At 42.0% G+C, this 23548-nt stretch overlaps 2 protein-coding genes across 5 annotated transcripts in view; both read left to right on the top strand.

The window, feature by feature from the left end:
- Positions 1 to 2691, top strand: part of ube4a (ubiquitination factor E4A) — a 29459-nt gene extending 26768 nt beyond the window's left edge. For both annotated transcript variants that reach the window (XM_084064177.1, XM_084064176.1), the window contains exon 20: positions 593 to 2691. In XM_084064177.1, the coding sequence (XP_083920303.1) occupies positions 593 to 728 (136 nt within the window). In that variant the 3' untranslated portion in view covers positions 729 to 2691. The remainder of the gene's footprint in view (positions 1 to 592) is intronic.
- An 11100-nt stretch (positions 2692 to 13791) lies between these two features.
- The window catches only part of kmt2a (lysine (K)-specific methyltransferase 2A), a 68710-nt gene continuing 58953 nt past the window's right edge, over positions 13792 to 23548 (top strand). For all 3 annotated transcript variants that reach the window (XM_084065134.1, XM_084065135.1, XM_084065133.1), the window contains exon 1: positions 13792 to 14139. In XM_084065134.1, coding sequence (XP_083921260.1) covers positions 13810 to 14139 — 330 coding nt within the window. In that variant the 5' untranslated portion in view covers positions 13792 to 13809. The remainder of the gene's footprint in view (positions 14140 to 23548) is intronic.

The raw sequence follows: 23548 nt of genomic DNA, 5'->3' as shown, positions 1-23548 counted from the left end.
CACCTTCCACCGTTTGCAATACATTATAATCTCAATACAACTGAATGAGGTTTTGGGCGGACTTTATACTTGATTTTATTACCGTAGTAAACCTTTTCATAAACACTTAATGTTTTCAATCGCTAGTTTAAAGTCTTTTTTAAATCATCATGATATGCGTTTAGTAAATTATGGTCAAATTAATGTTAAAATTAATGATAAAGTAGTTTATGTTTCTAGGGTTTCTACTGGTTCTATCGAGTGAAGACCCGCCCTCGCTGCGGTTGCAGCCAATAGCATTCATTTCTGTTAGCATTTTGGACCGGATATAGAATGGCGGATTTGAAATCGCTGAAAAACAGGCTTCAAAACGTGTCTTTCGAAACCACTTTGCCCATTAATTTTTACGGTCTATGGTTCAGAAGCATCTCGGATATTTCATAGAAGCAAAGGTTAAAGCCTGTGATTTCTTCAACTGGTTGGCCGTATGTAGAACAGCAAGAACATAGGTTTACAATAATTCCTAAACTTAATTCTAATAAACAAGATGCTTCAGTCATCATGAGATTTTATCTTTGCTTTATTCCATGTGATTGCTTTTTTCTCTTTTCAGTGACCAGACAGATCCGTTCAACCGCAGTCCTCTCACCATGGACCAGATCAGGCCAAACGAGGAACTCAAGCAGCAGATCTTACAGTGGCTGGACAAGCACAAGCAGGAAAGGTTGCAGATGGGACCCAGTGGCTAACTTTTTAGTTACCTCCTCTGCTCTGTGACGAACAATTAAAAATGCTTCCTTTCCTTTTTCATTGCTACTTTTCCCCGCTAATCCATGATGCGCTTTAACCCATTAAGACCGGGAAAGCATCTGTCATTTTAGATTTTAACCATTATTTTATACTTTGGCTATTACATTTTTTGCCAGACCCAAGGGGTCGGCCTACAGGAGGCTTTGTCGGTTGGTCGGTCGGTCTGTCCCTCTTTTCCTCTGCTGTCCCTCTTTTCCTCTGCTGTCCCTCTTTTCCTCTGCACACATGTCATGCGAAGTCCGGCCATTCAGATTTCAACCACGGGTCTGGCAGTGCTCCGATGAGCACTTTTTCTAGTTTTTTGAAAAATCGTGAACATTTGTGCAAATATTTTGAATATATATATTTTTAAAGCGAACATTTGTTCAATATTTTGTTCCATGGACTCCCAGAAGCAAAGATTTTAGTTAAAAATATTGTTTAAAAAAATATATATATTCAAAGATTTGCACAAAATGTTTTCACGATAAAAATAAATAAATACAAGCTCATAGCGCGGCACTCGGTGCCGCGCTATGAGCTTGTATATCTGCTATTTTTGAATAGCCAAAGAAATCTTAAAATGACACAGATGCTTTCCCGGTCTTAACGGGGTAACCTCGGTGGATTTCCTCAGACTGCTCCGCATTGGTCACCAGCCGGTCGTTTGTTTCTCTCTCTGAAAACTGTTTGTCGTCGATTTATCAATCGATGATTTATTGGCATTCATCACAGTCAGAACTCTAGCCTGAGCACGGACTCCATCCGTCAGGACTTTGACCATTGTTGTATTTCTGTTCGCTGGCTCACCTCCACTCTGCCAAAACATTTTCTACTGAAGAGTAAGTATTTTTGAGAACTCAAGAGATGGCAGAACATGGAATCTTGTCTGATTTTGATTTGATTTGTCCAGATTCATACTCGGGGCATAGTAGTGGCAGCCATTTTGCGGTGCCACGGATAGAAAACCATTCATTTTCCTCCCATAGAGATTTCCGAAAATATTTCTATAAATTAATTTAAGCCTGGAACCAAGCCATCCAAGCTTCTGCTGAATCATGACCATAAAACATTTGATTTGGTGTCCAATATATATTATATACTATATTTAATAAATAAACTTTTATTTTGCGGGTTTCAAATGTTTTTGACACAGAATCAATGTTTTAATGTCATGATTCACCAGGAGCCTGGATGGCTTGGTTTCAGGCTTAAAATAATTTATATAATTTTTTTCGGAAATCTCTATGGGACGAATTAATGGGTTTTCTATCTGTGGCACCACAAAATGGCCGCCACTGCTATGCCCTATACACCATGAACCTATATGCAGTAGGCAGTACTCCTCTAGGAACTCACACACTTACCAGATCAATTAATTTAACCTAGTCTATCATTTTGAACATAATTGATTTATGTGATGCAAGCATAACAATAATGCCTATTGTACAGTTATACACTTGTGGGCAAACCGTTCTTAGTTTGGTGGAATTTGTGCCTAAAACCAAGAGCCTTGCAGTAATGTCAATGAATGAAGATCTTTAGGCTTATTTCATACTGTAAGAAAAGTTATTATTAACTAATGCTTTGCGGCATAATGGAAAACTATGGGGTGAATATAGTTGGTTCATCAAGTAAAGGCAGAAGGGTAAAAGTGCTGTTATGATTGCTCTGTGTTATTTGATTAACATTTTGGATTCAGGATTTTAAAAATGCAAGAAAGTCACGTGATTATTGTATAAACGAGAAAATGATGAGGGAGAGTATGTATCTGTTGGCATGCATTCATACAGTATGTTGAATATCTACCAATTGAATGATTACTTAGGTTAAATTATAATAATGCAATATTTTGATGTTTTATTTGTCATGATTTTTTGGATGTACAGTATGAACAAGAAATTAAAAAAGCTATTGCGTGTTGTATAACAAATTTTATGGTGTTATTCGGTAATCACAAACCTGGTAGTGCCTAAAGGGGCACTGCATGGCATACTGGAATCTGTGCCTAAAACCAAGAGTCCTCTGTCACTTTCTTCCACTCAAATATGTAATCCTATATTAAATTTGGCGTAAGGGAGGCCGGGCAGGTGTGCCTCTGATGTCTCATGTCACTATGACTCAGCCATAAGCATATAAGGAGTTCCAAATGCAACTACGCCCAAATATGGAGTGTGTTGTCTAACCTCAATGTGTCGTCATGTCATGAAAATGTGTCGTCATGTCATGCCTGAACCTTTAGTTACCCACTGTAGAAGGGAAGCTGACAGTGTAAGAGAGACCTCCTCTGAGAGGAAGACAGTATAAGGTTAGACAGCTGAGAGGAAGACAGTATAGGGTTAGAAGGCTGAGAAGAAGACGGTATAGGGTTAACAGCTAAGAGGAAGACAGTGTAGGCTTAGACTGGGAGACATTGATTGGCATAATATTCATGGCTAATAACGACCGTGGATTCCTACTACATTACACTATACCACTACACTACACTATACTGTATATTATCTTAACATTCTTATATTATACCATTATATACTGTATACACATTATTGTTGTACTATATTATATTATCATATATTATCTTACACTATTGTTATTGCTACTACTTGTATCTCTCTCTCTGTCTCTCCCTCTCTCTCTCTTCTTTCCCCCCGACACGGTCGAGGCAGAAGGCCGCCCACCCTGGAGCCTAGACGTTTCTTCCAGTTAAGGGGGAGTTTTTCGTTGCCACTGTCGCAAAATTGCTTGCTCAGGGTGGGACTGTTGGGTCTCTGCTCTACATGTAAAGTGTCTTGAGACAACTTGTTGTGATTTGACACTTTAATAAAATTGAATTGAAAATTGAATAAAATTGAATTGAATTGAAATTCATTCATTGATATCCCTGGGGAAATTTAGCAGTACAAAACAGTACAAAAACAGTATACCTAACAACTGTACAACTATAAATAAGAAACCAGGCTGGACAAACCATGCATTTCTCTGCTCCGCCTTAACTATCCCTTTAGGGAAGCTTCAAAAGAAACATAGGAACTGTTGTGTTACTCTTAAAACTAGTTGCCTGCCAATAACGCATATATGCGTTCTTTAGAATCCATCACTTGCCTGCCAAGAACGACTTAAAGGACAACTTTGTTTTTTTACAACCAAGGTTTATATTTTAGCTTGTAATTAAAGTAAATAAATGATGAGTGTATTTTTTTTTTCATTTACTGCTTTCTATAGTTTTAGCATTTTTTGCGATATTTTTTACAGTGGGCGGGGGCATTCTGTCCGGTGGCTAAATATGCCTTTTTTACACAATAAAAAAGGTCCGGCTGTCTGAGATGGCCAGATGTGAGTTATTGGGGGCTAGAAGAGCTACTGTAAATAATAATAAAGAAAACGCCGGGTTAATGTGTTAAAAAAATACATATTTAGCCACCGGACAGAATGCCCCCGCCCACTGTGAAAACACTGTAAAAAAGATTGTGAAAATTGCTAAAACTATAGAAAGCAGTAAATTTAACATTTTTAACACTCATCTTTTATTTACTTTAATTACAATCTAAAACATAAACATTGGTTGTAAAAAAACAAAGTTGTCCTTTAAGTCGTTTTTAGAAAAAAAAAAACTTTTTTTTTTACATTTTTTTATTTTTTATTTGACCCAAAGACCAAGGAGATATGATTTTTCGAAGATCTAGACTCATATCCACTTCCTTGTTAACTTAAAACTTAAACATTCTGTATCTCGGTAGCCTGGTATCCAGCCTGCTTCGCTACGTTCGGCGGACTTTTTTTCTCTCTTCGCTTCTCAGTCTGGAATGCCTCCTATCTCCAAGGGAGGCGGGACATGACAAACGTTTCGAGTCGTGCCGTGGCTTCTGATTGGTCTGTGGTGCGGGGCGGGACAAAAAAAACAGTGTGATCGTTGTGATTCGTCATTTGTTTGAACAACATCCAATCAGCAACGACGTTGCATCTAGACACTTAATCCACTCCTAAAAGTATATCTACACAAATAAATAATCCCTGTGAATATATAACATTTTATAAAGTAATTTTAAACAAACTGCTTTAACAGTCATTCAGATAAGATTGTAGATCTGGCTGCATTGAAAATAGCAAATCTACAAGCTCACCAGCCAGCGTCGCATCGCGACGCGTTGTGAGCTTGTGTGTGTGTGTGTGTGTGTGTGTGTGACTTGACAGGCAGCGAGGCGAGGCGAGGCGAGGCGAGCCGGCTAAACTCTTTCTTTGGTCGTATTCTGGTTCTTCATGTCGTAAAATCGTTTCGAGAATATTTAAGGCCGTGTTATTTAAATGACGCTTGTTTTCAGACGTGAGATTTATCAAGGCTGGGACCAAATGTACGCTCGGATCGGCTGTGTAGGATTCGTTGATAAATGTGACTTCGACGTTGGTGTACGGCCGAATATATGGAAAAATATACGCCGGTTTATACGCTCCGTTGATAAATGAGGGCCAGTGTGTCCATTATCGTCCTATTGGACATAACAATGTACATCATGTTGTACTATAGCACACAATGGCCCTTAATTATTAACCATTAACGAGTTTTGGTTAACGGTTATGAAAAATGTTCAAAATGGTCATCCTATACACCCAACCATCCAAGATTATAAAACAAAATTGGAATATGGAATGTGTTCCAGAGCCACAAGAAAACTCCCCACGGGCCGAATTTGGCCCGTGGGCCACCAGTTGAATATCACTGCTCTACGTCCCCACGGTGGGGGCTCCTCACAGGCAGGTGAGTCAGTGAGATACAACAGCAGTGACAACACAGAAATGTGTGCGGGGAGGAATCAATTGGCATAATGACTAAATTGGGGACAAGACCGCCGCTCAAAACTCCAGCCTCCAAGCAGGAAGGATACAGGGAAGCTGCAGCAGAGAGACCGTCAATCACGTTGGCTTTGTTCAGATTGCAGGCAAATCCAATTTGTTTCTCAGATACAATCTTTAGGACTGACTGTTATTTGTAAGTAATCAGATCAGATTTGTTAATTCAGACATCGCCAACCTGTCTGCGTTGGTTGAGGTTGTTGAGGTAATGAGAAAACAACATAGGCGTGAGCAGTAATGCTTAATTTATAGTCTGTCATTCGACATCGTCCAATAGATAAGAGCGTATCTAGTAGAGAGTCATGAATGACCTCAGTGAACTAAGTAGGCCTATTGGTTAAGTGGTTAAATCAAATGTCAACTTAATCAGAAGCCACTGATGCACCATCAAAAACATGTTGTACTCAGGCAAAAGAAAGTTCATGGGTACTGGCAGGTTTAATCCTTCAAATCAAACAAACTTTTCTGTCCATGCACAGTACATGGACATCCATGTACACAGTAAACGTCGCAAACTGGCCTGGTATGGTCAGTGGTGGAAAAAGTACTACATTTTTGTACTTAAGTATCAATACTTCAAATAAGCTCTTGGCCATTAACCTTACAGTGGCACAGATGGAGCGTATAACTGCCATTTCCAAATCCAGTGTACAATCCATCCACAATGCTGTTCTACAGACTTATACCCAAGATGATTATAAAGCACAAAGGGTCAAGTCAGTTACTTCAAAACACAGAGAAATAATTTCTTTCAAATTAAACTGTGACAGTCTGATTTATTTTCTGGGCCCCTGATTTTTAGGTGAGGCATTTTGCAGTTGCCGTTTAGCGGTGTGTGTGTGTGTGTGTGTGTGTGTGTGTGTGTGTGTGTGTGTGTGTGTGTGTGTGTGTGTGTGTGTGTGTGTGTGTGTGTGTGTGTGTGTGTGTGTGTGTGTGTGTGTGTGTGTGTGTGTGTGTGTGTTTAGTTCAGTTTAGTCTCCACCCCTAAACAGTGAAGCAACATCATTAAGTCAGGATGTCAAAATGACCTTGCCTAGCTGCTATGTTTTCAATGGGACTGCTGACTGATGCCTGGGAAAGAAAACATGTTTTGAGCTTAATAAGCTCTCCACCAATATCCAAAGGCAATAGTAAGGTAACAAGTTTAGACTCCTCACTCCTCACACTGCCCCTGAGGCCATACCTGTACTCTGTATTATTTTTTAACATGATCAAAACACCTAGAACAAAAAGTCAGTAGAAACTGAGAAATATCAGACACTCACATGACCACTGAGGTGAACATTTTAACATTTAGTGAAAATAACTCACAGTGAGCTTGTAGATCGGCTATTTTTGATGAAGAGATTTGGAGTAGGGGGGGTTAAAAAGGAGTGGACCAAGTATAGAGCCATGGGGGACCGTATGCAGTCAATTATCTTGTATTTTTAAGAAATACGAGATAATGTTTTTACCCCTCTATCAACTGTTATGATGTAACAGTTTTATGTAACCTTTATTGTATCCTTTTCCTCTGTTGCCTTGAGCCTTTTCATACACGACCACAATACCCCAAAACATTGTCATCACAATTATTGCAATTATTATTATTATTGTTATATTTTGTATGGTGTTTTTATTTGTGATATGGATCGCCCTTGGGTCTGAAATAAAGATTGAATTGAATTGAACACTCTCCAGACAGGCAGACAGACTGAAAGATGGAGAGAGGTAGAGAATGAGATGATGTACAATGGGTAGTCACATGCCGTGTTAGGGTTAGGGTTAATCTTTCATGGCTGTACATCCAGTATATCGTTGCTGTCGGGCAGAAACCTCTTATCTCCATATTTTAACTTTTTGTGTTTTTTCATAAATATACACCCTACTTGATCACACTACAGTGTCACACAAAAGTATCAAAAGTAGCAGATCCACAAGCTCAAAACGCGGTGCGAAGCGACGCGTTTTGAGCTTGTAGATCTACTACTTTTGATACTTTTGAATTTGAATCCTGAAAAATAACAGTTGTAGACATATGACGTTATATATATACAAAATGCATACAGAAGGCATCCCCCTGGCAGAGATTTGCACTCTGCTGAGCACATCTTTCTTGTTTCAGTTATATCAAAGTGTACATTTTCTATTTTCATAAACAGCAAGATTGTGCCTTTTTATTCGATTTTTATTAGCTAAAAACGTTAGGTCGAAGCGGTTGAGAAAACAGAAGGGTCTAATTAAATTATGCATTATATTATTAGAATGTTATGTTATTATGCACTACTTAGTGTACCTTATCTTGTAGAGGAAAATAAAGAGTATATTAACTGAGCTATGACATTCCTATGTCCTAGAACATTTTGATCAGTGTTTGTAAATATGAACATCTCTCATCTAAAATTAGAAATCTGCCTGAAGCTCATTCGTAGAGATATTAAATTATGAATAGACAATGGATGGGCTTTGTGGATCCATAAAATATAGTTTGATGTTTTATGGCCAGAAGAGATTTGTAATGATGGCAATTACTGAAAATGTACTGGCAATACAGCTCGTGTTCCAAAGTCACCTTTTCCATCCTTATGAAGGACATGTCTCAACTCCAGGGGGCGTCATGGGGGCCAATTGGAATATTTTCAATCAATTAAAAAAAGTTCAAAAATAGCAGATCTACAGGCTCCAAACACATGGCATCGTGACACATTGTGAGCTTGTAGATTGACTATTTTCACTATTTTGTGGTATCTTTTTAACCCATTTCGCAATGGGGGTCGCAGCCGGAGGCTATTTGGCTATTTGAGGGTCCTTGGCATGGAAACGTTTAGGTATACCACAACTCATTCGGAATCGGAATGATAAAAGTTATAGTGTGATTACAATATGAGGCCGTCTATTTTGATATAATACATTTTGGAATCCTTTTTAGCACATGAGGGTGTGGCAGTTTTCAAGGATGAATGCATTTTGGAGAAATATTAATTCAAGTATCTCTCTTAACTAAATGAAATCAGAAATATATTGGGTTACACGCTTATGGAATACAGATGGCTGGTAGAATGGGTAGAATGACTTATTAGTAGTCAAAATAGCTCATCTACATGCTCACAATGGTACGGGACGCGTGCGTTGAACTTCAGCAATTTAAAAAAAATGACGATTGCACTTTGGAATTGCTTTTATCATGAGGGTTGATATAGGCCAGTGGTTCCTTTTCATGTCAAGGACCCCCAAAATTTTATGTATTTGGCTGCAGACCCCCATCTCTTTTTTTATGATTTATATTTTATTTTGCTTTAAAAAAAATGTTAAGACATACAATCTCAAAAATGTTTTGTACCACCTCCAGTATAATTCAACGATTTGCACAAATGTTCAGGATTTTTCTAAAATAGCAGATCTACAAGCTCACAGCATGGCACGAAGTGACGGTCGTACCGCTGTACTTTTTGCAAACTGTTAATCAAAGCTTGGCACATTGTGAGCTGAGCTATGTAGATCGGTTATTTTTAACCAAGTACAAATCTGGCATTAGGTTACTTAATCAAATGCATCCCAGATGTTGCTGGCTATTAGCTTTTCGGTATTTTCAGAGAATGTGTGAGTTAAAATACATTTTAAAACATTTGGATAAGTTACTAAACTTTTTGGCATTTACATACTGCTCGGCCTCTGAAATATTGCTTCTTATGCAATCATACTAAAAATCATACTAAAAATGCAATCATACTAAAAATGAATCAAATTGAAACTAGAAAAAAAAGTAATGCAGCCTCCTGTGTATGGTACACATACTGTATGTTCTTCCACAATAATAACCTTTATTTGTATAGCACCTTTCATGACATGAAATGCATCTCAAAGTGCTTTACACAGCATAAAACAACATTAAAATAATAGCAAAGAAAGGCAATGAATCAGGCAAAACAGTGAAGACATATGAAGTACAAGTTACAACACAGGGATTAAAAAATCATATAAAAGCAAGGATGAAAAGCAATAGTCTTGTGCTGTGTTTTAAAGCCGTCTACAGAGGCTGCCTGTCTTTTAATGGGAGTTTATTCCAAGTCGCTGGCCCGTAGAAGCACAATGCTGCTTCACCATGTTTTTTATTTGCCATTTTAGGCACTTAGAGCAGGTCAGCACTAGAACACCTGAGGGGGCGGATTGGGGCGTATCTAGGCAGGCAATCAAAGAGGTAGGAAGGTGCCAGACCATTGAGTGCTTTATAAACAAGTGAAATACTTTTTTAATCAATCAACAACCAGGGTAGATGCATCACAGATAGAGGCCAGAGGTGATGCTGACGAACTGCAGCTTGCCTGCACTGATCCCAGACTGATCCCACACACCCCACACACACACGCACACGCACACGCACACGCACACACACACACACACACACACACACACACACACACACACACACTATGAATATGAACTTCAGCTTTCAGGCTGGTAGCTGGGATGACAAGCACTGTCAAAGGTACAGCAGATTTCACTTGGGAAGAGAGTGACGATGGCAGGTGTAGCTCTCCTTCATCCAACAGCGTGACATCAGAAAAATGGATACATCCCATTGTTTTCTTTTAAGCTCCCCATGAACTTGAATCTAATGCCATGATGACCCTTGGGGAAGAGCGTGCCAAAAATCCTGAAGGGGGCGTCAACAAGTGTCATTTGGTAGCGGCTGACATCTTAGTGGTGTCTAAACAGGTTGACTTAACATTGCCCCCCACAAGTATGTCTGCAGCTACTATGCCACGCCCCCCCCCCCCCCCCCCCCCCCCCCCGTGGTGACGAGATGTTGGCAAGCACAAATGGTGAGCAAAGTTGTGCTCTGTCGGGTTTTGTCCGGGTTTTCTTCTTCCAGAGAATCTAAGTGATTTAATCAGTTGCAGGTTTTATCGGTCAGTGTGCAGAGAAAGGAGACATCCTGTCCTTGTACTGCCGTTTGATTTCTTCCAGTCACCTCTGTGCCCTCGTCCTTCATCAGCATCAACAGCTACAACAAAGTGAAATTGTTCCAAGAGATATGGCTATGCTCTGTCCCTGTTAAGATGTTTTGAATGTCACAGTTTAATCAGGATTATGTGTGAAACTGCATGTGGATGAAAGAGAAGGGATACACAAATGAAAATGTTGTATCATATAGGCTATAATGTCATACAAAGCTTAGCTTGGGGGATGCACCACCACATATACATAGAGGACTAAATAAGCTATATTGAAGTCCGCAAATCTAAAGCAATACTATGAGGGGCTTTATAGGACTCAACCACTTAAACCCCAGCAAATACCCCAGAAAATAGACGATCGACAAGCTCACAACACATCGTGAGCTTGTTGATCAGCTATTTTCAGCGAAGAAACCGAAAGGTCACTAGTATATATTTTTTTTTATCCCACTATTTTGTAACCCTATTTTTGCCCCCCTTCTTCTTTTTTTTTTCTTCTTTTTTTTCTTTGATTCTGCCTCTGGGGGCACCACCTCCTTTTTTGTGTAGACACAAGAACCCGGGTTGGCTCCTCCCCTTTCTTAGTCCACTTCCTCTGGTGCTTCTGTGTTTATTCCTACTAACAACAACACTACATGTTTAGGGCAGTGGTGCTGACAGATTCTGTTAGCAGAACATGTCTTGAGAGATTACTGTATGCATGATGCATGTCACATTCTCAAAGGTCTGACCATGTAATCCCAGTGTTGTAAAGTAACTAAGTACATGTACTGAAGTACTGTACTGAAGTACTGTACTTACAATGTTGAGGTATTTTTACTTTACTGGAGTACTTCCCATTTTCAATACTTTTACTTCTACTTCACTACATCTCAGATTCAAATATTGTACTTTTACTACAATTATTTGAAAACTTTAGTTACTTTTACTTAGTACAAAACATACATTGACTTCAGTACTTTATATACTTTATATATCTACAAGTTCACACGTCACAATTCTTCGCCATGCGACGTGTTGTGAGCTTGTAGATCTGCTATTTTCAAAAGATTTCTATACATTTTGAAAAATTGTGAAATGGGACATTCTGCGTAAAGAGTACTTTTACTTTTGGTACTTTAAGTATATTTTGATGCCAACACTTATGTACTTTTACACAAGTAAATTGTGAATACTTTTACTTGTACCAGAGAGTTCTACTACTTGTGGCATTAATACTTTTACTCAATAAAAACGTGAGTACTTCTTCCAACACTATAATGCTGCTAATGATAGGGAGATTCTGATAGGATGCCTGCCTAATTGACGACTTCACTTGTGGATAGCGACCTGGTGCTGAACATAATTGGGGTGGAGTGGTTCTGAATGTAGACAGCAATGGGTGCTGAAAACAAGCTCATACAACTCATTTGAATGGTTCTCAAAGTGTGTGTGTGTGTGTGTGTGTGTGTGTTTGTTTGTGTGTGTGTGTGTGTGTGTGTGTGTGTGTGTGTGTGTGTGTGTGTGTGTGTGTGTGTGTGTGTGTGTGTGTGTGTGTGTGTGTGTGTGTGTGCGTGCGCGCGCGCGCGCTTATATGTGTGTTTGTTAATATAGCATCAAAATCAGTTTAACCGCTGTAGGGCTAAATACATAAATAAATATATAAATAAAGTAATACATAATGTATTGTTGTGAATAAAGTCATAAAGTCATAAATAAATAAATAAATGAATAAAGTAATACATAAATAACATGAATCAATTAAAGAAGCGTATTTACATAATACATGAACCTATAACGGTCTCTGCCTTGCATAATATTTCAACCGTGCAGCTCTTTCCCGGGCTGCAGCCCCTGAACGTGTGTAGGGCTCGGTCCGTACAGCCTGCTACAGGAGCCTTGGATGGGAGCGCTCGACCGAGTGCATTGTCCGGGGCCGCTGCTCCGTCTCTAACCCCGTAACATGCATAACGACACATCCGCCGCTGCTCCGGCGGAGCTTGTTTATGTGTACTGCTGGTTTGGGGTAGTGTTGCCAGGTCTGCTTATTATAAGCCACTTTGGGCTTGTTTCTAAAGTGTAATTGCTTATTTTGGGCTTGTTTCCTAATTGTTATTTAAAAAACAGTGGTTCTCAAACAAATTTCATGTCAAGGACCCCCAAATTAATATGTATTTGTCTGCAGACCCCCATCTGAAAATATTTTATGGCAGGGGCTATACAAGATGTTTTTAAGTCACATTTTTATTTATTTTTTGAAAATAGCAGATCTACAAGCTCACAACGCATCACATCGCAATGATCGCATCGCGGCGTGTTGTGAGCTTGTAGATCGGCTATTTTCAAATAGCTTCTTGGGCTTGTTTTCTGCCCTAGGCTAGTATCACCTCCAACCCATGTTCCTCAACGTATAGATACACCATGCTTGCCACCAATGTTCGACTCTTCCATGAGATCAGTCAAATGCCAATGATCCTGGACCCAGCAAGGCTGGCTGAAGGTGGTGGTATAGAAGCTACTTTGATCTACTTTTATGTTGGATTTTTGAGAGGCCAGTGCCTTTTTCAATAAGAGTGGTCCTTACAGAGTATTTGTGCAACATTTCATCCTTGTATGATCACAACCTGAAAGATTATCTGCTCTGCTAAGGTGGCGGCCATCATCAAAACTCGCCATCTTGGATTTTTGAGTGGCCAGTACCTTTTCCCATAAGAGTGGCCTTTACAGCGTATTTGTGCGATCCTTGTATCACAACCTGAAAGATTATATCACTATCTGCTCTGCTAAGGTGGCGGCCATCTTGAAAAATGGTCACCATATTCGATTTTTGAGTGGCCACCGCCTTTAACCATAAGAGTGGTCCTTACACAGTATTTGTGCCAAATTTCATCTTTGTAATACAACCTGAAAGATTTTATCACTATCTGTTCCGCTCCACTACATGGTGGCGGCAATCTTGAGAAAATGTTCGCCATCTTGGATTTTTGAGTGTCTGGAACCTTTTTCCATAAGAGTATTTGTGCCAATTTTCAGGCTTGCATTGCAATGTGAACGATTCTCATGAAATGTGCCATTCATCTGCTGTACTACTAGACCCGGTTGCTTATTTCTCTCACAAAACATGGCAACACTGGTTTGGGGGTTCCGCCCACACCGAGGAGGGAGGGAGGGACGGAGGAGGAACCGCACGCACAGACAGACGACAGACAGACAGAGTCAGACAGACAGACAGATATACAGACAGACAGACAGGCAAACAGACGGGCAGAGTGTTAAAATGGCGCACAGCTGTCGGTGGCGGTTCCCCGCTCGGCCCGGAGGGAGCAGCAACTCCGGTACCGGGAGGAGAGCGGGCCGGACCAGGGTCACCGCGGCTCTGCGGAGCGGTGCTCCCACTAATAATAATCATAATAATAATAGTACTACTACTAACGGAGGGACCAGTACCACCACCAGCAGCAGCAGCAGCAGTAGTAGTGGTCTCAGTGGTCTCAGTGGTCTCGGACCCGGGTTCGACGCTGCACTACAGGTCTCGTCCGCCATCGGCTGCAACCTGCGGAGATTCCGGGATGTTCTGGGGGCATCGAGTGACTCGAGCAGCGGGGAGGTAAGAGAGAGGACCCCGCCGGGGATGAGGAGGAAGGAAGGATGGTGATGATGGTGGTGGTGGTGGTGGTGATGTGATGGTGGTGATGATGTTGTGGTGCCGGAGGTCCGGAGCAGTCAGGCATCAGCACCGGACCGGAGGAGGAGATGGTGGAGTGGATTTAAAAGTCTGGGACCCCCTGGTTCTCTTTTGGACCCCCCGGGACCACCAAGCAGAAGTGTTGGGAGTGTAAAACTTGTCATTGACGAGATGCTCCGTGGAACTTTTAAGCCTCGTTTTTTTAGGTGGCTCTTGAGTCTTGACCCCTCGACCCCCCAAAAAGTACCTCGTTGGGGTCTTGACCTCCCCAAAAAGTACAGATCCACAAGCTAACGCGTTGTTAGTCTGTAGAACTGTAGTTTTTAGGAGGGTGGGGGCCAAGTACTACTACTACTACTACTATACTACTACTACGGAATAGTAAAGTTAAGGCTTTGAGTCGGTTCCTCCTCAGAGCCCCTGCCCTGGTGGCCCTCGATCCTTCCTGGTCCTCCTATACACTGGACCTCAAAGCTCATACAAGGATTCAAATGAACACCCCGTGTTCTTTTGGGGTTTAATAATGATATCAATAAATGAATAATGAATAATACATAGTGTTCAGGTTTTGAGGGGGCTCAAGTCATAGATGATAGCAGCACCTCTCTCTCGTCTAGAGTCTGGTTACTATAGGCTATATAGCCTCTCTGGCCACTTCGTAATAAAGCAGTCATAACAATTAAGGCTTTAATTACATTCAATAACAATAGTCAAGACTGTTTCAGTTGATCATAAGACGTCATGTTGTTATTGACTTGGCTAAAAATACGACATGACACTGACTGTCCAAACCAAAAGGGACGTCGTACTGTAACGACTAAGTTTATAAAATAACGCAGCATTGGTGTATTTCGTTGCTGTTTCTTTGTATAATGAGTGTAATTATTGTTGCTCTTAAAAAGGGGTTGGTGTGTTCTGACCATAACTGTAATGTTGTGGTTCTGGACGTTAGCCTGAGAGAGAGTGCAGACACTGTTATGTTAGAGTTTGTGTTCCTCCTTCTAACACATAAACACACTGTCCTGTTATTTAATGGTATAATTGGATCAAAGTTGATCAGATTAGTGATCGATATGATTGATTTCGTGTGTAAACAGAAGACACAACAGGAGCTCTGGCTTCCCAGTTTGAAAACAAACCATGTCAAGTTGAAGGGGACAAGACGTCATTGTGTGTTCTCAGTCTCATTCTTAAACGGCTAACGGTCACATTAACCCGGGTCAACATTAACCCTCGTTGTCAGCTTAACGGGCTAATTAATCATTTATTTCATCTTCTGTTCCCCCTCCGACCGAGGTGTCAACCTTTGAGCTAGCTAATAGCTAACCCCGAGCTAGCATGCTATTAGCTACGATGCTAGCTAGCTGTGTGTACAGACAGTCCCAGCCAGCCAGGGCTTTATTTTAGCCTCAAAGTGGACCGTTGTGGTTCGGATGGTTACTGTTTTTACACCCGGGCCGGGGGGCCGCGGACCTTTTGTGGTACCATTGCTTATGGGGACCCGAATCGGAATCATTTCCCTGTGTGTTTTAGCTAAAGGACGCTAACCCATGCTAACGCACTACGCACCACGCTAGCCACATTGATGCTAATGCTGATGCATAGGAAAATGGGAGGACATGTTTTCACCCCTCTCTAATGTACACACACACACACACACACACACACACACACACACAGTCACACTTCTTACACTCACACACTCTCTCTCACACTCACTCACGCACTCTCTCACTCACTCACTCACACACACACACACACACACACTCTCTCTCTCTCTCTCTCTCACACACACTCTCACTCTCACTCTCTCTCTCTCTCTCTCTCTCTCTCTCGCACACACGGTGCGTAGCTAGGAGGACCAAAATAATGTTAGCTGTTGGTGGCTAATGCTAAAGACCCAATTTATATAATCCCTATGATACTGTGAATATCGGTGATTGAGTTGGGTTGATCTCCTGTTTATATAGCCGTAGATGCCGTATGTTATTGTATATTATATGTACAAAGTGACTCTCTCGATGCTACAATAACAAGCCCCTCTGCTTCTCATGGACCTTGTGATGTGATGTTGGGGGTGTGTTCCCCTGTAGAGAACTACCATCTTCCCCCTTCATCATGATGATGAACAGCATGCTGCAGGAGAGGAGAGAGTATGGTTACTGGATATATAGGATAAATATCCAGTAACTCTGCTTCTCATGGAGCTTGTGATGTGATGTTGGGGGTGTGTTCCCCTGTAGAGAACTACCATCTTTCCCCTTCATCATGATGAGCAGCATGCTGCCGCACATTGCAGTGGGAGGAGAGGATGGTGGATTACTGGATATTTATCACTGTAGTGTAGTTGTACTGCTCCAGTTTTAAATCTAGTAGAGCAGTAGAGTATACTGAAGTATGGTGACTATTTACCACTGGCTGTGCTGCTCCAGTTTGAAATATAGTATAGTAGAGCATACTGTAGTATAATGGCTATTTATCACTAGTTGTGCTGCTCCAGGTTAGTAGGCCAGGGGTCTTCAATGTTTTTCAGGCCAAGGACCCCTTAGCTGAGAGAGACATGAAGCATTCTTACAACATATTGTATAAAATTGTGTCGCAGGTTAAACTTTTATCATAGATTTTAGATGGCTTCATGCAGACTTGTTTGCCAGCACTATCATCATCGGTGTTGTTTTGGATTCACATTAATGTGTATTTTCAGACATTTAACCACTTCAGCCTTCAGTCAGTACTAACTAAACTTGACCTTTCACTATGTACTTGGTCTACTCTTTTTTCCCCCCTCTACACCAAACCTCTTTGCCGAAAATAGTCGATCTACAAGCTCACAACGCCTCCTAGCGCAGAGCTGGTAGAGCTGCTATTTTTGAAGTTCTCCTCAAAAGGGTAGGGTTCAAGTGGTTAATGTAAAATAAAAGTACCTGTCACACAAAGATTTGCCCCCCCTGTAATAACTCTGAGGACCCCCTAGTAGGCTATAGTAGAGTATACTGTAATATAGTGGCTGCCTATTTTGTAAATACCACTAGTTTTACTACTCCACAACTCCAGTTTGAAATGTAGTATAGTAGAGTACAGCCTGACTGATGCCATATTTTTGGGTCCGATCCCAATTGTTTGCACTGCAGTCTCCTATAGTCCTAGCTCACTGATTACTAATGTTTTGACTGATATTTTGTCTGATATAAGTGCAACATTTTCTAATCAATTTGAAAAACTTTATACATTTACATTTGAAAACATTTAATTTATACACAAACTTGTATTCACATAAAGTGAATAAAAGTTTATTACTCCAATTTGAAATATTCCTGGACACTTTACTTTTGTAAACAAAAATTCAAGGTTCTGGCCTCAGTAAAATAGATTTGTTTCTTAGCCAGATGAGCCATCCTATCGTCTCAATCAGATGAAAGGCTACTTGTTCTCCAGTCACTCCTGAAATAATATCTATGTAATGTATGGACATAATCTGTAGTCTACTGAAAATGTTTTCATTTTCTTTTATTCCAGAAAAAGATGTAATGATGAACTCCATTAAGTACTAACAAATAGTGCAGTTATTGAAAATACTTTGTGGGCCAACAGTTTCTGTATTGTTGAAGGGACTATTGAAGCAGCCCCCCCCCCCCCCCCCCCCCCCCCCCCCCAGCCAAAAAGAGACACAAAGGGTGAACATTTTGCAGTATCGGGGATGCAGAGAGACAGACGGCATCATTAAATAAATCCCTATGGAAGTTGAAGCCCCATGGATGTTGCGGACACAGCATGGTGATTTCATTGATAAAAGGATGTAGTAGTGCCCGCCTGGCCAGACCGGGGCAGGATTGTTCTGGCTCACTGCAGCCTGCTGAGCCCACAGGGCAGTCCCAATGAACAGAGTGCCAGCTTGGACACTCGGACACCCCCCCCCCCCCCTCCCACAGACAGGGCAGGCATACCCAAATCCACTTCAACACACAGGGCTCCCGTCTGAGAGAGCAGGGCAACTTTTCTTCTGACAGCTGCCACTTTGGAATAGATTACTAAGCCTATTGGTCTGGTCTCAAAGGGGAGGCTTGTAGCCTGTTGTTGTCCAAATGGAGGCATTTGTCAGCTTTTGTGTGGGGTGCGTTGAAAATTAATTTCCCTTCGTCCCACAACCAAATTGTGATTGCTTGTTTTAGTGCTAAGCAGTGTCAGTGTTGACGGTTTCTTTGGGATAGGTGTGACCATCCAACCTCTGTTCAATGAACCACTTAAGCCCTTTTTTTATACTTCGTCATACAATGGTCTCACGTGGCGAGAATAGCCGATCTGCAAGCTCACAATGCCAACGCGTCGTGTGCTTGCAGATTTTCTAGTTTCTAAGATTTAAAAAAAAAATGAGTTTAATATTTTTAAAAGGTTTCACCTATAATAACATGCCCAAAATAGGGACACCAAGTTGGAAAATGTTTAATCAGACTTTGAATCACCCCTCCCCTTTCTTTTATCTGTCAAATTATACCATGTCTTGTGGTGGTGCTGTGCTGTGTGTCCATTCCACTTGCAGATTTAGACCAAATGTTTAATCACTCGTACAAAAAGTGCAGCTGAGCAGACGTTGACAAACCAAACGTCTCCTTCTTGGCCCACTGGTTCTACAGAACTGGTGTGTTTGAGCGGAAGGCAGGCGCTTCAGTCCAGCAGGTGTTTGCCCTATTTAAATGGAAGAAGCCCCCCCCCCCCTCATGCCCACCGCCCCACCCCAATCCAGAGACAGCGTGTGGATTGGAGCAGGAAGCTTTGTGTCTGCTTGCTTTTATTCTAGCCCTCACAAAGTGCACGGCGGCTGAAAAAGTCCAGGCAGGGATATCAAAGGGTGCGGGGCGACCCCCTCCTCCCCACGGGACGACACTGGGAGGAGAATTAGTCACAGGCCCTCCCATCCATGGCTTTATTCTGCTGCAGCAGGCGGCCGAGGGGCTTTCACCTCTACTTTAGGAGTTGCCCTGACTGAGAGAAAGGCAGCAATTGTGTCTTTCTTTTCTTTCTTCACTGTGTGTGTGTGTGTGTGTGTGTGTGTGTGTGTGTGTGTGTGTGTGTGTGTGTGTGTGTGTGTGTGTGTGTGTGTGTGTGTGTGTGTGTGTGTGTGTGTGTGTGTGTGTGTGTGTGTGTGTGTGTGTGTGTGTGTGTGTGTGTGTGTGTGTGTGTTGGTGGGTATTTGTCTCACAAACTTTATGTGCCATATTGCACTTTGAGGGGGGGGGGCCTATTCTGTCATTGTTTTGATTAGAGCTCCAATTCACACCGCTGCTGCCTGCCTGCCTGCTGGCAACATGTGTTTGTTTTTTGTTTGTTTGTTTGTTTTTGCGCCTGCCTGCCTGTGTTCCTGATCCTGACGATCCCAGGCTCTGACACATGATCTTACACATCTCCCTGTTTGTTTAGTGTCTATTCTTCATCAATAGCAAATTGGACGTGGAGAAACAAATACCAGCCTTTTGTTGTAGTACTGGTAGCGTTAACTTACAAAGCCTGCAAGCCGAGGAGATATCAACATGCACACTCTCACAAATGGTTGTTTGTTGTGGTGGTGGGGAGTAAATCCCCTTAGGTTAGAACTTTTAACCACTTAAACCCTATAGTATACACTTAGTTGGTCGGAGTCCCAGGACCCCCAGGGGTCTACACACCAGGCCTCCTCCCTTTCCCCCCTCTCTACTCTAAATATCTTCGCTGAAAATAGACTATCTACAATGAGCTTGTAGATCGGCTGTTTTTTGCAGAATAGAGACGCTAGGGTTCATGTGGTTAAAATAAATAATAATAATACATCTTGCATGCTCCAGTCTCCCACGCACACTTTCCTCTGCTTTATTTGTCAACATTCTTGGTCAGACAAGGACCTTCATCAGGACATTTGAAGTCAAATACCAAAAGTATACTTTATACCTAAACCAAATCAACAGCCTTTTGATCTGCTCGAGATTCAAAACACTGACTTAAATCAGAGAGGAGAAGTTGAACTTTTATCACCTCTAGTGCTGTGTCCCCCTCAGCGAGCTGTAAATGTCTTGTCATTGACCACCACCAGAGTCATTCCTGGAATTCTTCTGTGGCCTCTTGGAAGGAATGTGTCATTCAGAAGGGCATATAGTAAGCACATGAGCTCATCTCCAATTGAAATTCCAGGAAGGGATGAGGCACTGTGTCCATATAGTAAATCATGAGAGAAGGGCTTCCTAGAATGTGTCTGGGAAGTGTTTGTCTAGGCAGGGGGAGAGGAATGGCTGCTTACATGAGTGGATAACTACTCCTTGTTTGTGTTGTGTTATACCCACCGCTTTCATCTTCAGTGCTTGGATTCCCCTTGTGCTTTTTAACCACATGGACCCTAGTGTACCTATTCTGGACATGTCTCTTAATACACGAACATTCACCGAACTTTGGTGAGCATTTGGCGAAAACGGCAGTTGAACAAGCTCAAGCGGGAAGAGGAAATGCTGCTTTGCACGTCTTTTTCCTCACAGAACATACAGTAGATTAGCCACTCGCTAAACGTATCTTCAAATCAACTACGCTCATGTACTTCTTACCTTACAGTTCAGTCTGTACGTTCCTTTTCTCACCTGTCTCGCTCAAAGAGCCACTGAACAATAGTTCGCTCACAGAGGATCCACTGCAGAACGTTCCTTAGAAATTAAGTAAAGTAAGACGTTGCAAGTGAATTCAGTGATTCCGATGAAGGCACTTATTAGTCTGTTGATAACGCATGAAAGTATATTGTTTATTTATGGTTTATTTGGACCCCACATTAGCCACATCAGCTACTCTTCCTGGGGTCGACACATACCATTCCAAAGATCTTCAGTGATGCTGAGGATGAGCTATCACTGTTTTCAGTCCAGTAAACCGCTGTAGCGACACCTTATATCCGTTTCCACATCATCCCGTTTTGGAGCTTCCGCAGTACCTATGCCCAAATACTGTATACATGGTGTATATCAGAATAAACTTTATTGTCACGTTCACACAGGTTTACATGTGTTAAGAATTGGGGGAAATTTGTTTTGTTTCTGTTGTTTTCAGAAAGAGACAAGAAAAGAAACGGGGGGACAGGGGGAGCAAAGAGAAAAATCTTGGAAGGAATAGGGTTTTATTATATAAGTATAATGGATTTTAATTGGTCCATATGAATGTTCATCTGTGATTCTCAAGTGTCATTCTGCATGAGGAAAAACATCATGGCTACTTTGATGAAAAGTTCTCTCAGTGCCAAAAAACAAGGGCCAACAAAGTGTTGGACGTTGCTGAACTGGCTGTGTAGCAGGTTTATTTCAGGAAGAGTGGAGGATTACGTCAGAGCTGTCTGAGCGTTGTGTCTCTATTTGTAATTACAGGGAACGCCGAGTCTCTCTAGACATATGGATTCACTGGATGTTTGAAATGAATTAAGTCCTCTTCTACGGTATCAACTATCCCAGGGGCTCAGAGTTAATGATCAGTTGCTCCACTTGATGTGGCAAAGAACTGTGTGTGTGTGTGTGTGTGTGTGTGTCTGTGTCTGTGTCTGTGTGTGTAGGCCTTTTTGTAGGCCTGTATCTGCATTCAGTGCTTGAGTGTGTGTGTGGGAGGTAAGGGGGCAAGTATAGCTACTGGTGGAGTTGATTTAGCTCATTCCTTCCCCACCGTTTTGGACTGAGTGCTGCTGCCTGATGGTTAGCAAGGAAGTCCCCTTTGAGGTCTGGCTGCAGCCTATCTGTCACGTTAGCGTTGTAATGCCACCCACGCATCCCACGTGATGCAGAACGGAACACCTCAAACCAATTCCGCATCCTTTTGATGCTCGCTTGGGACAGGCCCCATACACCAGCAGAAACTAATGCTGCTGTTTCCACAATGAATCACATTGGTCTCTCTTTGCTCAGCCCTAGTTATCTTCCGGGTTTCGGCACATCTCATGCACCGATCAGCTCGATAAAGCCTCAGTTATACTTAGTTGTGTGCCGGTGTCGTGCTCAGTAAATAGCAGATCTACAAGCTCACATTCGTGATGCGCTGTGAGCTTGTATATCTGCTATTTACGGCATGCAACACCAACGTGCATAAATCAAATCTTAAGAAGTCACAGTACTGTAGCAGAAAGGGAACAACAATAGAGTTTTCCTGATATGTCGATTTGGCTGATATGCTGTTACATAATTTGATTGGTCTCTGCATAATGAATGTCCTGATTTTTAACCACTTTCAACCTGACGTCCCTATTTTGGGCATGTCATTATAGGCTTATTTTCTAAAGTAAAACAAAAGCCAGTCTACATGCTACAAGTTTGCTACAAGCTTGCCTTGTGACGGGTTACTTGTGAGCATGTAGATCAGCTATTTCGTTTGAACTTTTTAAGTGGTTAAATATTTGTTTATTTTCTTTGTCACAAAGTTATTTTTGTAATTCCTTTGCCTACAAGTTAAATATTTCCAAATAGAAAAATCTTGATTGGAAAAGTTTGCAGTTTATGACAAAATAGCAGTCAAAACATCGGTGGTCTACTCTAGGCCCACACCACCGATGTGATCTAGACTCTAGGTCACATCGGTGACCATCGGTCAATCAGCAGTGTACTACCTAAATAGTCGTTTGGGCTCTAGGAACAACACCCAGGTTGGAGCAGAAGTCACGCTTGTTATGGGTACAGTTTGATATCTCCCATATGTGGCCATGTAGCACACACAACCGTTAACATCCTTCAAGTCTACAACTACAGCAGCGTTTGTTTACTTCTTGCACTTGCTTCCCCAGCAGCCTGCCTGCCTGGCCTACTATTGAGCTCATGGTGAGCCTTGTGTTTCACACGCTCTGTGCTCGGGAGCCAGTGGGCGGGGAGGGAGGGAGGGAGGGGTTGCGTGTGTTTCAGCGCATGGCTACACTAGGAGCAGCAATCTGGGGTTGGGTGGGGGGGGGGGGGGGCGGGGAGTGAGAGCCTTGTAGTGTGTGGGAGGCCTGTTTAGATGGGGATTTAGCTAGCTTCTGTGCGAGCGTGTTCAAACCCAAGCCCCCTTTCATCCATAGTGCTCCCAGGGGATGCTAGTAGCTCCAGCTCCCTCTGTTGCTGATGCGAGCATGTGGTCAAGATGCTACTTGCTTGTCTCTCCCTCTCTCTCTTTCTCTTTCTCTTGCTCCTGTCCTCCTCACCCCTCCTCCTCCTCCTCCTGCTCTCTTCCTTCGCTCACAATCTCCCATCCCCCACATTCCGCTGTATGTTTGCTTGTTTACATCTTTCGCTGTGCCGTTTCACGCACGGGGGGGTGTGTTTGTGTGTCAGACTGTAAAAGGGCGTGTGTGCATGCGTAGCTGACGCAGAAAGGG

This window comes from Gymnoscopelus microlampas (genome assembly GCF_963454915.1).
Source record: "Gymnoscopelus microlampas genome assembly, chromosome: 8".
NCBI classification, from domain to species: Eukaryota; Metazoa; Chordata; class Actinopteri; order Myctophiformes; family Myctophidae; genus Gymnoscopelus; species Gymnoscopelus microlampas.
Note: the sequence above shows the minus strand (reverse complement) of the source record. Positions and strands in the feature narration are given on the sequence as shown.